The sequence below is a fragment of the Leopardus geoffroyi genome, chromosome C3, assembly GCF_018350155.1.
Source record: "Leopardus geoffroyi isolate Oge1 chromosome C3, O.geoffroyi_Oge1_pat1.0, whole genome shotgun sequence".
Taxonomy (NCBI): Eukaryota; Metazoa; Chordata; class Mammalia; order Carnivora; family Felidae; genus Leopardus; species Leopardus geoffroyi.
The window spans coordinates 67,834,762-67,855,368 of NC_059338.1; the positions used below are offsets into that span (position 1 = coordinate 67,834,762).

Below are 20,607 nucleotides of genomic sequence, written 5' to 3' on the forward strand. Positions count from 1 at the left end.
CATTTTTCACAGAAATAGAAAAAATACTCTAAAATTTGTATGGAAATACAAAAGACCCCGAATAGCCAGAGCAATTCTGAAAAAGGAGATCAAAGCTGGAAGCATCATACTCCCTGATTTGAAGGTATCTTACGAAGTTGTCGTTGTAAAAACAATACGGTTCTGGCATAAAAACAGGCACATAGATCAGTGGAACAGAACAGAGCCCAGGCACAAACCCAGACGTATGTGGTCAACTAATTTTTTTTTTTTTTGTCAACTTGCTTTTGACAAGGGTGCCAGGAACACAGATTGGGGGGAAGAACAGCCTCCTCAACCAATGAAGCTGGGAAAACTGGGTCTCCACATGCAAAATAATGAAATTGGATCCCTATCTTACACCACTCACAAAAGCTAAGTAGAAATGGACCTACAAACGTGTGGCCAACTAATCTTTGACAAAGCAGGAAAGAATGTCCGATGGAAAAAAGACAGTCTCCTCAGCAAGTGGTGCTGGGAAAAGTGGACAGTGACAAGAAGAAGAATGAGCCCGGACCACTTTCCCACACCATACACAAAAAGACACTCAAAATGGATGAAAGACCTAAATGTGAGGCAGGAAACCATCAAAATCCTAGAGGAGAAAACAGGCAACAACCTTTTTGACCTTGGCCATGGCAGCTTCTTACTACGCATTCCTCTGAAGGCAAGGGAAATAAAAGCAAAAAGGAACTATTGGGACCTCATCAGGATAAAAAGCTTCTGCACAACGAAGGAAACAATCAACAAAACTAAAAGGTAACTGACGGAATGGGAGAAGATATTGGCAAACGACAAATCAGATAAAGGGTTAGTATCTAAAATCTATAAAGAACTTATCAAACTCAACACCCAAAAACAAATAATCCAGTGAGGAAATGGGCAGAAGACATGAATAGACATTTTCCCAAAGAAGACATCCAGATGGCTAACAGACACAGGAGAAAATGCTCAACATCACTCATCATCAGGGAAATACAAATCAAAACCACACTGAGATACCACCTCACACCTGTCAGAATGGCTAAAACCAACAACTCAGGCAACAGCAGACGTTGGCGAGGGTGCGGGGAGAGAGGATCTCTTTTGCACTGCTGGTGGGAATGCCAGCTGGTGCAGCCACTCTGGAAAACAGTATGGAGGTTCCTCAAAAAACTAAAAGGAGAACTACCCTATGACCCAGGAATTGCACTACTAGGTATTTATCCAGAGGTTACAAAAATGCTGATTCAAAGGAGATGCACCCCAATGTTTATAGCTGCACTATCGACAATAGCCAAATTATGGGAAGAGCCCAAATGTCCATCGACTGATAAAGAAGACATGGGGTGTGTGTATGTGTGTGTGTGTGTGTGTGTGTGTGTGTGTGTGTGTGTGTAATGGAATATTACTCAGCAATCAAAAAGAATGAAATCTTGCCATTTGCAACAACGTGGATGGAGCTAGAGTGTATTATGTTAAGCAAAATAAGTCAGAGAAAGACAAATATATGATTTCACTCATGGGAATTTAAGAAACACAATGGATGCACATCGGGGAAGGAAAAATAAGGTAAAAAACAGGGAGGCAGACCGTAAGAGACTCTTAAATACAGAGAACAAACTGAGGGTTGCTGGAGGGGAGATGGGTGGGGGGATGGGCTAAATGGGTTGACGGACATTAAGGAGGGCACTTGCTGGGACGAGCACGGGGTTTCATACGTAAGTGACAAATCACTAAATTATATTCTTGAATCCAATACTATATGTTAACTAAATTTAATTAAAAAAAAGTCAAGTCGAAATGATTCAAAGATTTAAATAAAATCTGGAACAATAAAACTTCTAGCAGAAAACATGGTAAAAGATCCTTGACAATGGTCTTGGCAATGATTTCTTGGATAAGACACCAGAGCACATTCAACAAAAGCTAAAACAAACAAGCGGGACTAGATTCCTTCTGCACAGCAAAAGAAACAATTGATAAACTGGAAAAGCAACTTACAGAATGGGAGAAGATATTCACAAGCCATCTATCTGACAAGGAGTTAAATCCAAAGTATATAAAGCACTCACTCATCCAACTCAACAGCCAAAAAATCAATCCGATTAAAAAATGGGCGAAGGACCTGAAGAGACCTTTTCCCAAGGAAGATACACAATGGCCAACGGGTACCTGGAAAGGTGCTCAACATCAGTAGTCCTCAGGGAAATGCAAACCCAACCCCAAGGAGAGATCACCTCACACCTGCGGATGAAGGTTGGTTCATGAAGGTTGGAGGATGGTTATTACCGAGGGGACAGATGATGACAAACGTTGGGGAGAATGTGGAGAAAAGGAAACCCTGATACACTGTTGCCGGGAATTTCAGATGGTTCGGTCATTATGGCAGACAGTACTGTAGCTCCTTAAAACTTAAACACTGAACTCTCACACGACCCGGCAAGGCCACCCCGGGTCACCTATACGCAGGAACAGAGATCAGTGCTTTGAAGAGAGGTCTGCATTCCCACGTTCCCTGCTGCTTTATTCACAACAGCGCAGATGTGGAAGCAACCCAAGCGTCTCTCCACGCGTGACCGGAAGAGGAAAACGTGGCGTGTGCACACACAATCGGGTGTCACTCAGCCATAAAGAAGGAAGGAAGTCCTGCCGTTTGCAACAACATGGATGAGCCCGCAGGGCATTCTGCCGAGTGAAATAAGCCAGACGGAGAAACCTAAAAACTGGATCACTCACGTGTGGAATCTAAGACAGAAAAGCCCGTTTCGTAGAGACTGAGACTAGGACGGTGGTGGCTGGGGCGGGGGCAGGGGAAATGGGGGTGATGTTGGTCAAGGGGCACAAATCTTACAAGAATAAAAGTGGAAGCTGTGCCTCGAAGCCCTTTTAGGTCCTCAGATGTTCTGTGTCCACAGTAGGCTGTGGTCATCTGCCCTTAGACAGCTCTCCGCCCGCCGTCCGTGTGGCACTCCACACAGCCAGTGGCACTCCTGGCCACCCGAACGTCCAAGCCGGACATTTCCACCCGGCCAGCTTCAGCCCGGGTCACTCTGGCAGGGGTGCCGACTCAGCCGTGGGTGGCTGTACCTGCTAGCGACCCACGGGGGCCACGTTCTCTCAGCCTGACCTTGAACTCATGTACATCCCGGACCTGTCACAAGTTAGCCTCTCTGCCCCTCAGTTCCCATGTCCGCAGACTCAGCACCTCAACCTTCTGTGCCGGCGTGCGCACAGTTGTCGTCGCTTTCTGGGACTCTGGGTTTTGTGGGCAGGTTTTGTTTTTGTGTTTGTGTTTTTACTTTGAAATACAATTTAGATAGCATAAAATTCACTCACTTCAATGCTTTTTAGTATATTCATCACCTTGTGGAACCATCACCACAATCATTTTTAGAACATTTTCATCACTTGAAGACAAAACCCACACGCCCTTGACGAGTCAACCGCCAGTCCCCGCCATGCTCAGCCCCGGGTGACGGCTCATCTACCGCCCAGCTCGGCCGAGTTTCCTGTTCTGGACATTTCATGGAAGTGAGATGACACGTGGCCTTTCGGACTGCCTTCTTTCAGTTCCTCTAATGTTTTGGGGGGGTCATTCGGGCTGTAGCGTGTCTATACTTCAGTCCTGTTGATGGGTGAATAATGTTCCTCGGTATAGACGTGCTCGTGTGTATCACGTCTGTGTACCTACTGTGTTCTGTCTGTCCACTCGTCAGGAACGCTGGCGTGGTTTCTGTCTTGCGAACAATGCTGCCGTGAACATTCGTGGCAAGTTTCGGTGTGACAAGGTTTGAATTTCCCTTGGGTATATACCTGGGAGTAGGAGTGCTGGGTCAGATGGGGACTGTTTACCTTTCTGAGGAGTTCACAGACTCTTTTCCAGGGCGGCCACACCATTTTACATTCCCATCAAGCACGCAAAGCCCCCAGCCTCACATGACTGCCCGTTCCTTATCACCTGCCCTTTGGATTCTACTCTCCCTGGTGGGTGTGAAATTGTATCTCACTATGGTTTCGATTCACAGTTTCCTGATGACAAATGATGTTAAGCATCTTTTTGATGTGCCTATGTAGGTTTTTTTTTTTTGTTTTTTTTTTAATAGAGAGAGAGAGAGAACGAGTTGGGGCCGGGGTGGGGGGAGAGAGAATCCCAAGCAGGCTCCGTACCGTCAGCACAGAGCCCAATGCAGGGCTTTGAACCCACGAACCATGAGATCATGGCCTGAGCCGAAATCAAGACGCTCAAGTGACTGAGCCCCCCAGGTGCCCCTCTATACAGATTTTTAATCTGGTGTAGGATCCAGGGTTTGAGGGAGGCTGGTACTAACTATAAGGGAGAATTAAACTTCAGGAGCAATGGTTTTGTGTTCAGCATTGTGTTACCTTTTTGACAATCCTGCTTGCCTCCTACCCCAGGCTGCCAGAACTTCACGGCTGATTTTATTCTTGTTCTGATAAACTTTGTGTTTCTATGATTTGGTTTTCTGATTAAGCCTATGGCCCGGGAGTCATTCATCTTTCTGTTTTGCCTTTTTGTTTTTTAATTTAAAAGTGCCATTCAGTTTTTTCCTATACAGTCTCATCATCTAAATATGGAGATCTAGAAAGGACAAGGCAAAAATAGAAATCACGCAGAATTGTATCACCCAGAGCAAATTCGTATGTTCTCTTCCAGCTCTCTCTCCATATATAGCTCTGTACACAGTTGGTTCTCTGTGTAGTGAAGTCACCACGAATACTGCGTCAGTGGGCGCTGAACTATTGTTCCTGTTTACATTTTTGTCACATAGTAAAGTGTTTAAAGACATCTTGATGGTATTGATGCGTTAAGACTGGACTCATGGCCAAAAGCACTAGAACTCACGAGTGAACAAAGCGGATCTGACACAGGTATTTTCTCCATAAAGCACATCACAGCCTTCTGGGCAGGGACTCCACACGGCATTTCAGCTTTGCCATCGTAAGCAGCAAAACCACCAACCAAAAGCACAAACGTGAAAGCTGTGGCACTAGACAGAGCACGAAGAGAGCACCTGTGTGACACTAGGAGAGCTACAACCAGAAGCAGAATGTCACCCGTTTGATCTCAGCGGGGAGTGTGCATGGGGCGGGGAGACTGTGCACGGAGGGGGAGTATGCAGAGGGGGGTGGGGGGAACTGTGCACGGGGGGGGGGAGTGTACATGGAGGTGAGCTGTGCACAGAGGGGGAGTGTGCAACGGGGGGGAACTGTACACGGGGGGGCAGTGTACACGGAGGGGAGCTGTGCATGGAGGGGGACTGTGCAGGGGGGAGGAACTGTGCATGGAGCGGGGAGTGTGCACATGGTGGGAGCTGTGCATGGAGGGGAGCTGTGCACGGAGGGGGAGTGTGCATGGGGGGGGGACTGTGCATGGGGGGGGAGAGTGTGCATTAGGGGGGGACAGTGCATGGAGGGGGACTGTGCACGGGGTGGGGACTGTGCATGGGGAGTGTACACGGAGGGGAGCTGTGCACAGAGGGAGGGTGTGCCCGGGGGGGGGGTGTGCACCGAGGGAGAGTTTGCACGGAGGGGGAGTGTGCATGGGGGGTGGGGAGTATGCACAGAGAGGGGCTGTGCACACGGCGGGGGGGGGGTGGGGAACTGAAACGTTTCCGCACTCGGCACACGTGTAAATGACCCCTAAGCACTGAGAGTACAGTTTTGGAGTTAGAAATTAGTTTCAACAAGCAGGCAAGTGTGCAAAGACGTAATGCCTGAGTGGTGACGAGTGACCTGTATGAGGGGGTGTGTGTGTAGTTTTGTCATCGTCTTTGAGCTTCCTTCTGTCGACAAAGCTGTAGCTGTGGTTCATTCCCCTGCATGACTGTATTGTCTGTTGTGTGAATACACCACGTATTTATCCATTCTGTTGTGGGTGACACGTTGGAACTGTTTGTGACTAACAACGATGTTCTGAATATCATTGTACGTGTCCCCTGATGCCCAGGTGCAAGGGTTTACGTACCTACGAAGTCGAGATCAGACTGTGTGCCACCTTGGAACTTAAAAACTCCTCATTCACGAAACAGCAGAACAAGCTTCTCTCCCTCCTCTAAGATTGGGGAAGTTGTGCAATTTTTTTCGACTGTTTTAGTGGCTGCTCTAAAAACCACAGCGTGCATACTTGACCTGCCTGAGTCTCCAGGTCATTGTTAATTAGCCTCCTTGATAACACGAGACCTAAAACCTCCATACGCTCCCCAGGCCTGGCTTATACGTTATTCTTCGTCCCTCCGCTTCATCTGGTCAACGTCCCGTCCTGCTCCAAAAGCCGGATGCTAGTACGCTGCCTGATTTTTGTCGGGATCGATTTACCACTTGCTTTCCTCCTCTCCCGTCTCAGGCCTTTCAATTGTTTCCCTTTCCCCTCTGCCTGAAGTATGTCAGTTAGCTCACATTATTAGCGTTTGCTAATGACGAATTCTGTTTTTCTCTCTTTTTGGCCTGTTTTATTTCATCCTCAATTTAGAAACAAGAGTTTCGTCTACACAGCTTTAGTGTAACATTTCACTTCTTCCAACATATTGAAGATGCCATCCTCCCGCCTTTGAATGTTACTTTTCCTCTAGCTTCTTTAAGATTTTCCTTTGATTTTCTAGGGGACCTGATGGGCTCAGTCGGTGAAGCATCTGGCTTCGGCTCAGGTCATGATCTCGCAGTTCGTGAGTTCGAGCCCCACGTCAGGCTCTGTGCTGACAACTTGGAGCCTGGAGCCTCTTTCAGATTCTGTGTCTCCCTCTCTCTCTGCCCCTCCCCTGCTCACGCTCTCTGTCTCTCAAAAATACAGATGTCAAAAAAGATTTTCCTTTGATTTTCTGCAGTTCCATGAACATGTATATATGTGCGAGTTTGTTTTTTTGTTTTTGTTTTTTTTTTTTTTAAGACTTTATCTTGCTTGGGATTGAATTTGTCCCATCTGTTAATTCTGGATAATTCTCAGCCTTTATCCTATCAATTACTGCCTCTGCTCTGTCTGCTCTCCTCTCCCTGAACTTCAGTTAGACTTGTGTCCGACTTCTCACTTTGCCCTACGAATCCTAATGGCTCTTTCCTATTTCCATCCTCAGTCTCTTTGGGCTACATTCTCTTCTGTTCCATTCTCTGGCTGACTGATTCTCTTTTCTGGTTCCGTTCAATCTCCTGCCAAGCCTGCGAACACTATCACATTCTATTTAATGAATGATTTTCATTTCTGGATTCTTCTTCCAATCTGCTCTGCCATTTTTAGTAGTTTCCTGTTCTCTTAAAATATGTAGCTTGTTTAAATCTCTGTTCCTTTAAACACGGGAAGTATTTTGTTGTAATCCATATCTGATAATTCAAATGTCTGAAGTGTTAGGGTCAGTCTGTACTGTTTTATTATTTATTTATTATTTTTTAAATGTTTACTTAGGGAGAGACAGAGACAGAGAGAGAGGGAGACATGGAATCCGAAGCAGGCTCCAGGCTCCCAGCTGTCAGCACAGAGACCGACGTGGGGCTCGAACCCACGAACCGTGAGATCATGACCTGAGCTGAAGCTGGACGCCTACCTGACCAAGCCGCCCAGGTCACCTGTGCTGTATTTTCGCTATGGTTCTCACTCACGGTCCTTGTGTTTATGTGTGTTTAGCTATTTTGGACTGATTGTTCCTTGCAAAACACGTGTGCGACTCCCTGGGCCTTAGATGGAAGGTCTCTTCTCCCCGAGAGGCATTCTGGTTGCGTTTCCACGTGCCCTTCACACTTGGACTTGGGCTGCAGACTCTTTCGGGGAGGACTTGGAGTTTGCCACGGCTCAGCGACAGGCTTTCTTATTTCACTGCCTGCTCCCTACTTATTTTTAACCCAGGGGTTTTGGTTGTTTTCATTTAGAAACTGGTACAAATAACCAAGCTTGCTTTACTGGAAAAAGTAGCTTATACTTTCTTTGGAAATATTTGGAATTTCGTACTAATTAAAAGACGTGAGACTTCCGGGGCAGGAGATGGTGGAGTAGGAGGACCCTACACTCCCCTCGTCCCACAGATACAACCAAGTTAACCCCCACATCAGTGTAAATAACTCAGAAACTCACGCGAAGACTGGCAGGACGTACTTGCCATGGCTCAGTAGAGAAGAGGCCACATCAAGAAGGGCCAGAAAGGAGACACAGTCCGAACAGACCTTTGGTGGGAGGCAGGGAGGAGGTGGGTGCAGAGGGGGAGAGGAGTGGACACACCAGGCACCAGGCACGATCTCAGCCACCGCCCCCGCCCCAGGGAAGACAAATCCCCAGAACTGTGGCTTTGTGAGTTCTTACAACCAGTGGGGCTTAACCCCTGGAGCTTTAAAAATCAGCAGCTCAGCCCTGGGAGAGGCAGGAAGGCAAGAGGAAACTGAGTCCCCACCCTCAAAGAGACAGAACAACAAATAGCCTGTGGAGATTCAGCGCAGAAGGAGCTGTTTGACCACCTCTCCCCCGCCCCCGCTCCCCCAGCCCTGGGCCAAGAGAGAGGGATTTGTATGCTATTCACAGAGCCTGTCCTGGGGTGACAGAGGTCCTCTGGACACTTCTACACAACAGAGGAGGTGGCAAGCACCATCTCCCTCCCCCAGCCTAGATACACCTGTGGGAACTGGGCGGGCGCAGCTCCAACACTCCCACCTAGGATGCTAACAGTGTGCCCTGCCCCTGCACTCTTCTTCACTCGTCCCTCCAGCCAGTCCTCCATGCAGGCCCCTCCCACGGCAGATTGTGCACCCCACATCCCCTGTTCTGCGGATCAGCCTCCGACGTGCCCGTGGCAGGACTCCATCCAGAGTGGCGCCACAAGCCTGGCAGTGTGCGAGCAGCCCCGACGGGGGCCACCCCACCCCACAGTGAGTCCTGCCCTGGGGAGAGGGGAAGATAAGGTACACGCCAGTCTGACTGTGTGGCCGCAGCGGGGGCGGACATCGGGTCTGACCGTGGCCCCGCCCACCAATACAGGTTTCTCCGGACCACACAGGGGAAGTGCCCTGCAGTTTGGAGCTACCGCATCTCTAGCAAACTCCTGCTCTGATCCGCCGCGCCCCAGACCGACCCACTAACCGCACAGGGACCGGACCCTGCCCACAACAGACAGAGCCACTGCACGGAAGGCGAACACGGTTCAGCCGCCGCAGTAGGACACCCCTGTAGCAACACACACGGGGACACCCCTGAAGCACCGTTTTCCCGTGAACAGGGGACACTGCACTGTGGGGCACTACAGGACCTCGTCTTCCTAAGGCCACTGCTTTAAGTGCGGGAGACGCAGCTGGCTTTGCTGACACAAACAGACACAGAGAGTTAGACAACATGAAGAGACAAAGGAATATGTCCCAAGTGAATGAACAGGACAAAAATCGCAGCAGGAGAACTAAATGAAATGGAGATGGAGTAATGAAATGAAATGAGTAAAGGAGTAATATGCCTGGTAGAGAATTTAAAGTAATGGTCATAAATATACTCACTGGGCTTGAGAAAGAGTGGGGGACCTCAGTGAGACCCTCAACACAGAGACAGAAAACAAAAAAGAACCAATCAGTGACAAAGAACACCATAACTGATATTAAAAATACACGAGATGGAATAAATAGTAGAGTAGAGGAAGCAGAAGAACAGATCAGTGACCTGGAGGACAGAGTAATGGAGAGAAATCAAGCTGAGTAGTTGAGAAAAAGAAAAAATGAGAACAAGTTAGGGGAACTCAGTGACACCATCAAGCCTAATAACATTTGCATTATTGGGGTCCTAGAAGGAGAAGAGAGAAAAGAGGACAGAAAATTTATTTGAACAAATGACAGCTGAAACCTTCCTGAATCTGGGGAAGGAAACAGAAGTCCAGATGCAGGAGGCACAGAGAGCCCCTAACAAAACCAAAGGAGGTCCACACCAAGACACAGAGGAATTTAAATGGCAAGAAGCATGGATCAAGAGAGAGTTTTAAAAGCAGCAAGAGAAAAGAAAGCAGTTCCATACAAGGGAAATCCCATAAGGCAATCAGCTGCATTCTCAGCAGAAACTTTGCAGGCCAGAAGGGAGGGGCATGATATAATCAAAGTGCTGAAAGGAAAAGCCCGCAGCCAAGAATACTCTATCCAGCAAGGCTATCATGCAGAATAGAAGGATGGATAATAGCTTCCCAAAGTTTAAAGGAGTCCATGACCACTAAACCAGACCCACAAGAAACGATAAAGGGGACTCTGAGAGGCAAGGAAAGACCATAAGCAGGAATAAGAAAAGCAGGAATCACAAAAGCAATAAGAATAAGTATATATGTAAAAATCTGTCAAGGGATTCACAAAATTAACGTATGTAAAGTATGATACCAGATACCTACACCATGGGGAAGAGTAAAAATTTAGTGCCTTTACAATGGGTTCAAACTTAAGCAACCATCAACTTAATATAGACTCCTAGACACATAAGACATTATATGCAAACCGAATGTTAACCACAAATCAAAAACTGGTAACAGATATGCAAAAAATAAAGAGAAAGGAATCCAAATATATCACTAAAGAAAGCAGCGGACTTCTCAAAAGAAAGGAACAGAGAAGAACTACGACCATAAAAGGAGTGACAAAATGGCAGTAAGTACATACATATCAATAATTACTTTGAATGTAAATGGACGCAATCCATTTTGCTCCGATCAAAACACATAGGGTGACGTAATGGATAAAAAAGCAAGACCCATCTATATGCTGCCTACAAGAGACTCATTTCATTCCCAAAGACACCTACAGATTGAAAGTGAAGGGATGGAAAAGCCTTTATCATGTAAATGGAAGTGAAAAGGAAGCTAGGGTAACAATTCTTATTGAACGAAATAGACTTTAAAACAAAGTCTGTAATAAGAGACAAAGAAGGACAGTATATAATAATAAAGGGGACAATCCTACAAGAAGATATAACAATTGTAAATATTTATGCACCCAACATAGAACACCCCAATACGTAAATCAGCTAATAACATGAAGGATGCAATTGATAAGGATACAAAAATAGTGGGGACTTTAGCACCCTGCTTACATCAATGGACAGATCATGTAAACAGAAAATCAACAAGGAAACAGTGGCTTTGAATGACACACTGGGGCAGCTGATCTAACAGGTATATTCAGACATTCCATCCAAAATCAGCAGAATGCACATTGTTTTCAAGTACACATGAAACATTCTCCAGAACAGATCACATATCCAGCCACAAAACAAGTCTCAGCAAATTCCAAAGACTGAAGTCATAGCATGCATCTTTTCTGACCACAACTCTATGAAACTAAAAATCAACAAGAAAAAATCTGGAAAGAACACAAATACACGGAGGTTAAATACATGCTACTAAACAATAAATGGATCAATTTGATCAAGAAATCAAAGAGGAAATAAAATAAAAAACACATGAGAAAATGAAAATGAAAATATAATGGTCCCAAATCTTTGGGATGCAGCAGAAGCTGTTTTAAGAGGGAAGTTTATAGCAACACAGGGCTACCACAAGAAGCAAGAAAAACTCAAACAACGTAACCTTACACCTAATGGAGCTAGAAAAAGAACAAATAAAACCAAAAAGGAAAGGAAAGGAAGGAAATTTGAGTAGAAATAAATGAAACAGAAATTTAAAACATAGAACAGGTCAATGAAACCAAGAGCTGGAGTTTTGAAAAGATCAACAATATTGATGAGCGTAGCCCAGGCTCCTCAAAAAGAAAAAAAAGAAAAACAGAAACAGAGACTCAAATAACTAATCAAATCAGAAATGAAAGAGGGAAAAAAAATAACTGACACCACAGAATAATAAAAAGATTATAGGAGAACAGTACGTAAAATGGTATGCCAACAAGTTGGGCAACCTAGAAGAACTGGATACATTCCTAGAAACATACACACTCCAAAAACTGAATCAGAAAGAAATAGAAAATTTGAACAGATCAATTACTAGCAATTAAATTGAATCAGTAATCAAAAAATTTCCAACAAACAAAAGTCCAGGACCAGACAGCTTCATAGGTAAATTCTACCAAACATTTAAATTTATTTTTATTTTTTTTTAATGTTTATTCATTTTTGAGAGAGAGAGAGAGAGCGTGTGAGCAAGTGAGCATGAGCAGGGGAGGGGCAGAGAGAGAGGGAGACACAGAACCTCGGGCAGGCTCTAGGCTCCGAGCTGCCCGACATGGGGCTCGAACTCACAACCATGTGATCCTGACCTGAGCCAAAGTCAGTCACTTAACTGAGCCACCCAGGCGCGCCATTTAATTTTTTAAAAATGTTTACTTATTTTTGAGAGACAAAGCATGAGTAGGGGAGGGATAGAGAGAAAGGGAGACACAGAATCCAAAGCAGGCCCCAGGCTCTGAGCTGTCACCACAGAGCCTGATGTGGGGCTCAAAGTCACGAACTACAAGATCGTGACCTAAGCTGAAGTCGGACACTTAACCTACTGAGCCACCCAGGCGCCCCTAATTCTACCAAACATTTAAAGAAGAGTTAATACCCGTTCTTCTCAAACTATTCCAAAAATAGAAGAGGAAGGAAAGCTTCCAAATTCATTCTATGGGGCCAGCATTACCCTGATACAGAAAACCAGAAAAAGACACTACAAAAAAAAAAAGAACTCAGGCCAATATCCATGATGAACACAGATGTAAAATCCTGACCAAAGCACTAGCAAACCGAATTCAACAATACAGTAAAAAAATTATCCACTATGATCAAGTGGGGTTTATCTCTGGGATGGAAGGGCGATTTAATATTTACAAATCAATCTACATGATACATCACATCAGTAAGAGAAAGGATAAAAACCATATGATCCTTTCAGTAGATGCAGAAACAGCATTTGACCAAGTACAACATCCATTCATGATAAAAACACTCAACAAAGTAGGTTTAGAGGGAAGGTATCTCAACATAATAAAGGCCATATATGAAAAACCCACAGCAAACATCACTTCTTTAATGGGGAAAACAGAACTTTTCTCCTGACAAGGATGTCCACTCTCAGCACTTGTATTCAACATAGTACTGAAAGTCCACAGCAATCAGACAAGAATGAAAGGCATCTAAATTGGTGAAGAAGAAGTAAAAACTTACTACTTATAGGTGACATGACACTGTAGATAGAAAACCCGAAAGATTCCACCAAAAAAATTCTACAACTAATTCATGAATTCAGTAAAGTTGTAGGATACAAAATCAACATACAGAAATCCAGTGCATTTTTATACACCAATAATAAAGCAACAGAAAGAGAAATTAAGAAAACAGCCTCATTTGCAATTGCACCAAAAATAATAAAATACTTAGGAATAAACTTGACTAAAGAGTTTAGGACTGAAAGACCTATATTCTGGAAACTATAAAACACTGATGAAAGAAATTAAAGATGACACAAACAAATGGAAAGATATTCTATGCTTATGGATTGGGAGAATAAATATTGCTAAAATCTTTAACAATACTACCCAAAGCAATCCATACTACCCAAAGCAATCTACATATTTAATGCAATCCCTATGAAAATACCAATAGCATTTTTCACACAACTAGAACAAACGATCCTAAAATTTGTATGGAACCACAAAAGACTCCAAATAGCCAAAGAAATCTTGAAAAAGAAGACTAAAAGTGTAGGTGTCACAATCCCAGATTTCAAGACCTACAACAAAGTTGTAGTAATCAAAACAGGATGGTATTACAGACAAACAGACACACAGATCAGCTGAACAGAATAGAGAGCCCAGAAGTGAAACCACAATTATATGGTCAATTAATCTTCAACAAAAGAGAAAGAATATGCAATGGGACAAAGACAGTCTCTTCAACAAATGGTGCTGGGAAAATTGGACAGTTATAAGCAAAAGAATAAAACTGAACCACTTTCTTACACCATGCACAAAAATGACAGTCAAAATAGATTAAAGACCCAAATGTAAGACCTGAAACCATAAAATCCTCGAAGACAGCACAGACAGTAATGCCTCTGACATTGGCTGTAGCAATGTTTTTCTAGACATGTCTCCTGGGAAAAGGGAAACAAAAGAAAAATAAACTATTGGGACTGAATCAAAATAAAAAGCTTCTGTACAGCAAAGGAAACAATCGACGAGACTAAAAGACAACTACTGAATGTGAGAAGATACTTGCAAATGACAGATCTGATAAAAGGTTAGTACCCAAAATATATAAAGAACTTATACAACTCAACACCAAAAAATAACCCAATTTAAAAATGGGCAGAAAACATGAATGGACATTTTCCCAAAGAAGACATCCAGATGGCCAACAGACACATGAAGAGATGCTCAGTGTCACTCATCATCTGGGAAATGCAAATCAGAACCACGATGAGATACCACCTCACACCTGTCAGAATGGCTCAAATCAACAACACAAGAAACAACAAATATTGACCAAGATGTGGAGAAAAGGGAACACTCTTGCATTATTGGTGGGAATGCACACTGTGCAGCCACTTGGAAAACAGTATGAAGTTTCCTCAAAGCGTTAAAAGTAGAATCACCATATGATCAGTAATTCCACTACTGGGTATTTACCCAAAGAAACCAAAAACTCTAATTCGAAAAGATACGTGCACCCTGATGTTTACTGCAGCACTATTTACAGTAGTCAAGGGTGGAGACAACCCAAGTCCATCGATAGACAAGTGGACGGGCAAAGAGGCATACGTACGCGACGGCATAGCAGTCCTCCGTAGCAGAGAATGAAATCCTGCCATTTGCTACAACATGGATGGGTCTAGAGGGTATCATGCTAAGCGAACGAACAGGCGGAGAAAGGCAAATACCATATGGTTTCACTCAAATGTGGAATTTAAGAAACAGAGCAAAAAAAGAGACAGATCAAAAAACAGACTCTTAACTTACAGAGAACACACTGCTGGTCACCAGAGGGGAGGTGGCGGGGTGGGGGGGGGATGGGTGAAATAGGTGATGGGGATAAATTAAGGGGCACCCTTGTCATGATGAGCACAGAGTAGTGAATACGCGCGTTCAATCACTGTCCTGTACACCTGAAGCTAATCTAACCCTGTAGGTCAGTTATACCGGAATAAAAACTTAAAAAGACATGAATGTGATAAAAAAAAAATCAAAACAGTACAGTAAGATACAAGGATACGTAAAATGTAAAGTTAAAGCCTCTTTCCCACCCACAAGACCCTCCAGTCTCCCTCATTTAAGGCCACCAGTGGGAAGAGTTGTTTGTGCATTTTCTTCCAAGACTTTCGGTTGGGGGTTCTTGAATCTAAAGCATAGATGCGTTTTTATAAGCACATGTATGCACACATTAGTTTTTATAGGTTTTTATAATCTCTAAAAATGACGTCATTTTCTGAAACTTAAAATTAACAACACATCTTAAATTTATCTGAGTGGAATTGCCAGATTGCCCTCTAAGAGGTTTTATTAATACATGCTCACACCCAAAGTACGTCAGCATCTTTCAATAATACTTCATACTTCATCAGGTGCCACAGTGAACGCCCCCCACCCCCTGCCCGCACCCCACGCTGACGGCTCAGCAGTTCACGGGGTAGCGTGACGGCTCTCACCTGCCACAGCGTAGGCACTCTTCTATTGAGAAAGGACTCATACGTTTCCTCCAGTTCTTGGCTGAGGACGGTTTTTCCTTTTATCGCAAGTTGAAGGCCTTTCAAAGATTCGTGCACAACAAATAAGAACTTATCGAATCGTTCGATTTCTTGGCTCAGAAAGGTTAGCAGGACACAGTGGATGAGGGGATCATAGCCTGGATCAAGAAAGACAGAACATTAAGGTTATTTTTCAGATAAAAGGAGAAACACAGGCTTTGGAAATGGAAGGAACTTCATGTGTCAAGACCAGGGATCGCAACACACTTTCTGCAGAAAATCAGGAATTACTTCAGGCTCCGTGGCCACCCCGTCTGCGTCACGACTGCTGGGCTCTGCTTCCGTGGTGCGAACGCAGGCGCGGGTGCACAAAACCGATAAGCTTGGCCGTTTGCCAATAAAGTTTTATTTGTGCAGCAGCCCTCGTGTTCGTATTTCATATGATATTTACGGGTCCTAAAATATTCTTCTTTTGTTTTTTTCCAACCACTAAAGAATGTGAGACCCCTTTTAGCTTTCAGGCTGCACAGGAATGAACGGCGGCTGGACCTGGCCACAGCCCTAGGGTGCTGACCGTGGTTCTGACTCCACAACAGCACCGATGTCACAGACAACTGCTCAGCATTGGGTTCCCGACGAACTTTCTTTAAAGGGGTAAGGTATAGGGGCACCTGGGTGGCCTAGCTGGTTGAGCGTCTGACTGGCTCAGGTCATGATCTCGCGGTTTGGGAGGGTCAAGCCTGGCATCGGGCTCTGTGCCGCCAGCTCAGAGCCCGCTTCAGATCCTCTGTCCCCGTCTCTCTGTCCCTCCCCTACTTGTGCTCTCCCCCAAATAAATAAATATTTAAAAAATTTTCAAAAACAAACGGTTAAGATATGGATGTTGAGAAGTTAACTGGGTCATTTGCCACGGCCCAGACGCTGGCCCCCGGGGCTGGGTGCCCTGTCACCCCTGGGCCTGCCCCCTTTCCAGAGCCCTCAGAGCGGGGGCCGCCGGTCAGAGGGTCCACGTTCCTTGTGCTCCGCAGGCAGGCTGGGGGGGGCAGGGACCCCCCAAGCTGCTCTATAGCCTCAGGCAGGGCAGCTCCTTCCTGCTTTGCTACAAGCATATTTCTTCACTTCTAGTCTCCCAGCCACCCACCCCCCTGCCCCAACAAAACCAGAAAGGAAGACAAAGCTACAGCACCCTTTCCTTCTCTGCCCCAAGCTTGGAGAGGGGGAGAGGGTGGTCTCTCAGCTTGGAGAGTGGGAAGGGGGGGCGTAGAGACCGCACTGCCTACCTCACTCGGCCTGGCTGCTTCTGTGGGGTCTTGGGGGACCCCCACCCCTTCCCCTCGGGGCCAGAGTCCTTCCCCGAGGACGCACGTCCTGTGCCTACCTTGGATGCTCTTACAGAGAGACTCCCAGAGGGGGCTGGACATGATGCACTTCAAGGTGCTGGGTGTTCCAGCACATTCTTCCTTCTCCACAGACCTCGGCAGCCGCTGTAGCAGGTCAGACAGGATTTCCATCAGCAGTTCGTCGTTACTCTGCTCGGGACTACAAAGGACACGGAGAGATGAGGATCTGTGTGACCCAGGACAGCCCGCTGTTCAGGCCCGGGCCAAGCCGCTTCACAGCCACACGCGACTAGGCACACGACGGAGTCCGTGCATCTTACAGATGAGGAAGCGGCCGGCCGTGGAGTCGGCGCGGGGCTCGACCTCATCAACCGTGAGATCACGACCCGAGCTGAAATCAACGGTCGGGATAAAACTGGCCCCTTGCCCTGCTTCCCGAGAAATTTTTATTTTATTTATAATTTAATCTTTTTTTTTATTCTAGTAGGCTCCACAAGCAGTGTGGAGCCCAATGTGGGACTTGAACCCACGACCCTGAGATCAAGAGTCAGACACTTAAGGGGCACCAGGGTGGCTCAGTTGGTTAAGCGTCCAGCTTCAGCTCAGGTCATGATCTCATAGTCTGTGGGTTTGAGCCCCGTGTCAGGCTCTGTGCTGACGGCTCGGAGCCTGGAGCCTGCTTCGGATTCTGTGTCTCCCTCTCTCTCTGCCCCTCCCCTGCTCACACTCCATCTCTCTCTCAAAAATAAACATTAAAAAAAAAAAAAAGACACTTAACTGACTGAGCCACCCAGGCGCCCCCTGCACTTTAGATGTTTACAAGAAAATATGTACTTTAAAAAAAAATTTTTTTTTAACCTTTATTTACTTTTGAGACAGAGAGAGACAGAGCATGAACGGGGGAGGGTCAGAGAGAGAGGGAGACACAGAATCTGAAACAGGCTCCAGGCTCTGAGCCATCAGCCCAGAGCCTGACGCGGGGCTCGAACTCCCGGACCGCGAGATCGTGACCTGCGCCGAAGTCGGACGCTCAACCAACTGAGCCACCCAGGCGCCCCAAGAAAATAGGTATTTTTAAAGGGTCCTTAAGATTTCTTTGTCGACAATTCATCGTCGGAACGCATCTGCGTGAAGTGTCAATACCGAAATGAAGACGCAGGTGGCAACCTGACAGCGTGTGCTTGTCACCAACCGCATGTCAGATTCCTCGGGGACGCTGGGCGGCCCGTGGGGGCACAGGCCTGGACCAGGCGGGGCAGAGCGCGAAAGCTGGACGAGCTCTAAACACTAAAGCTCCCCTGAGCTCATGCTGTTACTCTAACTGCTGGCAGGGGCTGGTTTCAGCCGTCACCCAGGTCTCACACAGCCAGGGTGTCGTCCTGCATGGTGAGCGACAGCCTGGAAGCCACAGCCACGCTCAGTGCACTGCTTCTGTGTCCGCTCACCCCTCACGCCAAGTAGGAGGTTTTCCCATTTTGTTTTCACACTTAGGCGGTGACTTTAAAGCAAGGTTACTCAGTGGCATTCGTCCAGGGTGGCTTCTGATGATTCAAAAGACTTCAAAAAACACACACCTTCAAAGGGCAACTCTTTGTTACCCCTGAGGGCGTTAAGTCAAATGGGACGGATCTTTTAGATCTAGTCATGCAGAGAAGTTTCTAGTGTGTTTTGAGCACAGGCAGCATAATGGCAGCCATCCCAGCCTCCCAGAATGCCCAAGGGGCACGGATAAACACACTCAACATGCTTGCGAACAGCAGCCCCATAACCCATCTCTTACTGGCGAATTTGTTGAAGGCGGGAGGCACAGCCATCAGTATTTACGAGCGCAGGATGCGCAGGGAATTGAACCTGATATTCTGGGGGCACACGGGAAGGCTTCCAAGTAGCCACTCCTGTTTCGCTGTGTGTGCAGCTTTCCTGCATATAGAAGGTAGGATGAGTTCACTCCGTCGGTGGGGGGAGGGCTCGGTTACACCTGTTTTGTGTCAGTGCAATGACCTTGGAAGAGAGCACCAGATGGTCAGCCAAAGCCACAGTGAGGATCCAATCAGATACCATTTTAATATGAGTTTCGTGGTCCAGAGACAGGAAGGGGCGCCTGGGTGGCACGGTCGCCTGAGTGTCTGACTCTCGGTTTTAGCTCGGGTCATGATCTCACAGTTTTATGGGTTCGAGCCCTGCGTTGGGCTCTGTGCTGACAGCACTGAGCCTGCTTGGGAGTCTCTCTCTCTCTCTCTCTCTCTCTCTGCTCCTCCCCTTCTTATTCGGTTTCTCTCTCAAGAAAAACAACCAAACAACAACAAAGAGACGAGAAGACCAAAGCGTACAGAGTTCCGATAGGTTCAGAGGTTTTAGAACTAAGTGGAAAAAAATATAAAAAAGACACGTGTATCTTAGGAGCCTGTTAGGAGGTGGAGGAGGGAGACGTGTCCTCCAGACTAAGAGGACCACTTACAGTTTTACTCGGGGGGAACTTACCATCGGGGGCACCTGTGCGCAGAAGGTCCTGGCCGCACACGCTCATCCCCCACAAAGCCCAAGCCACAGCCCAGCTTTTATAGAGCCAGACGCCTTGTGGTGACGTCACAGGGGGATTACCTAGAGCGGGGCCACCCGTGCACCAGCGGCAAGGACAAGACTGAGGACTCAGGTGGTCAGGTCCGCTGGCGCTCCTGAAGAGCACAAGGGCCCTAAACCCGATCTGTGAGCCCACAGACTAACAGCCTAGGGGAACGTGGACTCGGATCCCGGGGGCGTGGGCAAAGTCACCATCACCGGGGGTTGGAGTTGTGATGACCTTAACGACAAGTATAATCGGGGTTCAAGGCATCTGATGCGTGTTCCCAACAAGTGGTTTAAATTTTGGTTTCAGTTTATTTACTTGTTTTCCCCCCAATCCGAAGCACACCAAGAAGGCAAACTCCCATGTCACGCACAGTGGCGGCACTGGAACCGGGGAAGACTGAGAAGTTGGTGTAGACAGGATTAACAGAATCAAAACCATAGTGACGGTACTTTCGTGGTGAGGAATCTGTACCTGTTGGTATTTTCAATATTTATGATATTTAAGAGTTTTGGGGCTCTTAACACCTGAAGGTCAGCTTTGGGACTCTAACTTACAATAGGAAGTGGGGAAATTGGTTTCAATTTATGATTTTGAGTTGAAATTCAGCTAAGTTGATATATTTGAAGACATAAGAGAATTTAAGATCCCACGTATTTGTTTAATTATTAGATTTATAAGAATTGTTGCAAGATTTGAAGAAGGTTTGGCGGTGAGGTAGCTGAAGTACATTAACTCTGTAATGAATATTATTATACTTGAAAGCGTTTACATTAGTAGATAACTAAATGCTATTCAAAGACCTTTTAAAAATTATTGTTAAAATCTGTAAGACTTATACATTGAAAAATTAGATTTTTAACTAATCTAATCCTCCTTAACCTGAGGAACTCGTATTCTGAGAACAGCCCCACAGGTAGGCACGGTTATTATCTCAGATGCGAACGTGATGAACTTGAAGACTTAAGTGACGTCCCCAAGTCTGCAAAGTCAGGTGGTGGAACTGGGATTTGAACTCAGCGAGGGAAGAGGGAGGCGAGGCCTGCGTGGGCCACCTGCATCCTCAGCAGGTGTGAAC

The 20,607-nt window shown here is 46.1% G+C and overlaps 1 protein-coding gene across 4 annotated transcripts in view; it reads right to left on the reverse strand.

Annotated features, from left to right (window-relative positions):
* The window catches only part of DNAH14 (dynein axonemal heavy chain 14), a 257,879-nt gene that overhangs the window by 7,975 nt on the left and 229,297 nt on the right, over positions 1-20,607 (reverse strand). For all 4 annotated transcript variants that reach the window (XR_006706041.1, XM_045453286.1, XM_045453288.1 and 1 more), the window contains 2 exons: positions 17,002-17,162; positions 15,585-15,781 (listed from right to left, as the gene is read on the reverse strand). Coding sequence is in view for 3 of the 4 variants with exons in the window: in XM_045453286.1 (XP_045309242.1) it covers positions 15,585-15,781; positions 17,002-17,162 (358 nt within the window). In the remaining variant the exon portion in view is untranslated. The remainder of the gene's footprint in view (positions 1-15,584; positions 15,782-17,001; positions 17,163-20,607) is intronic.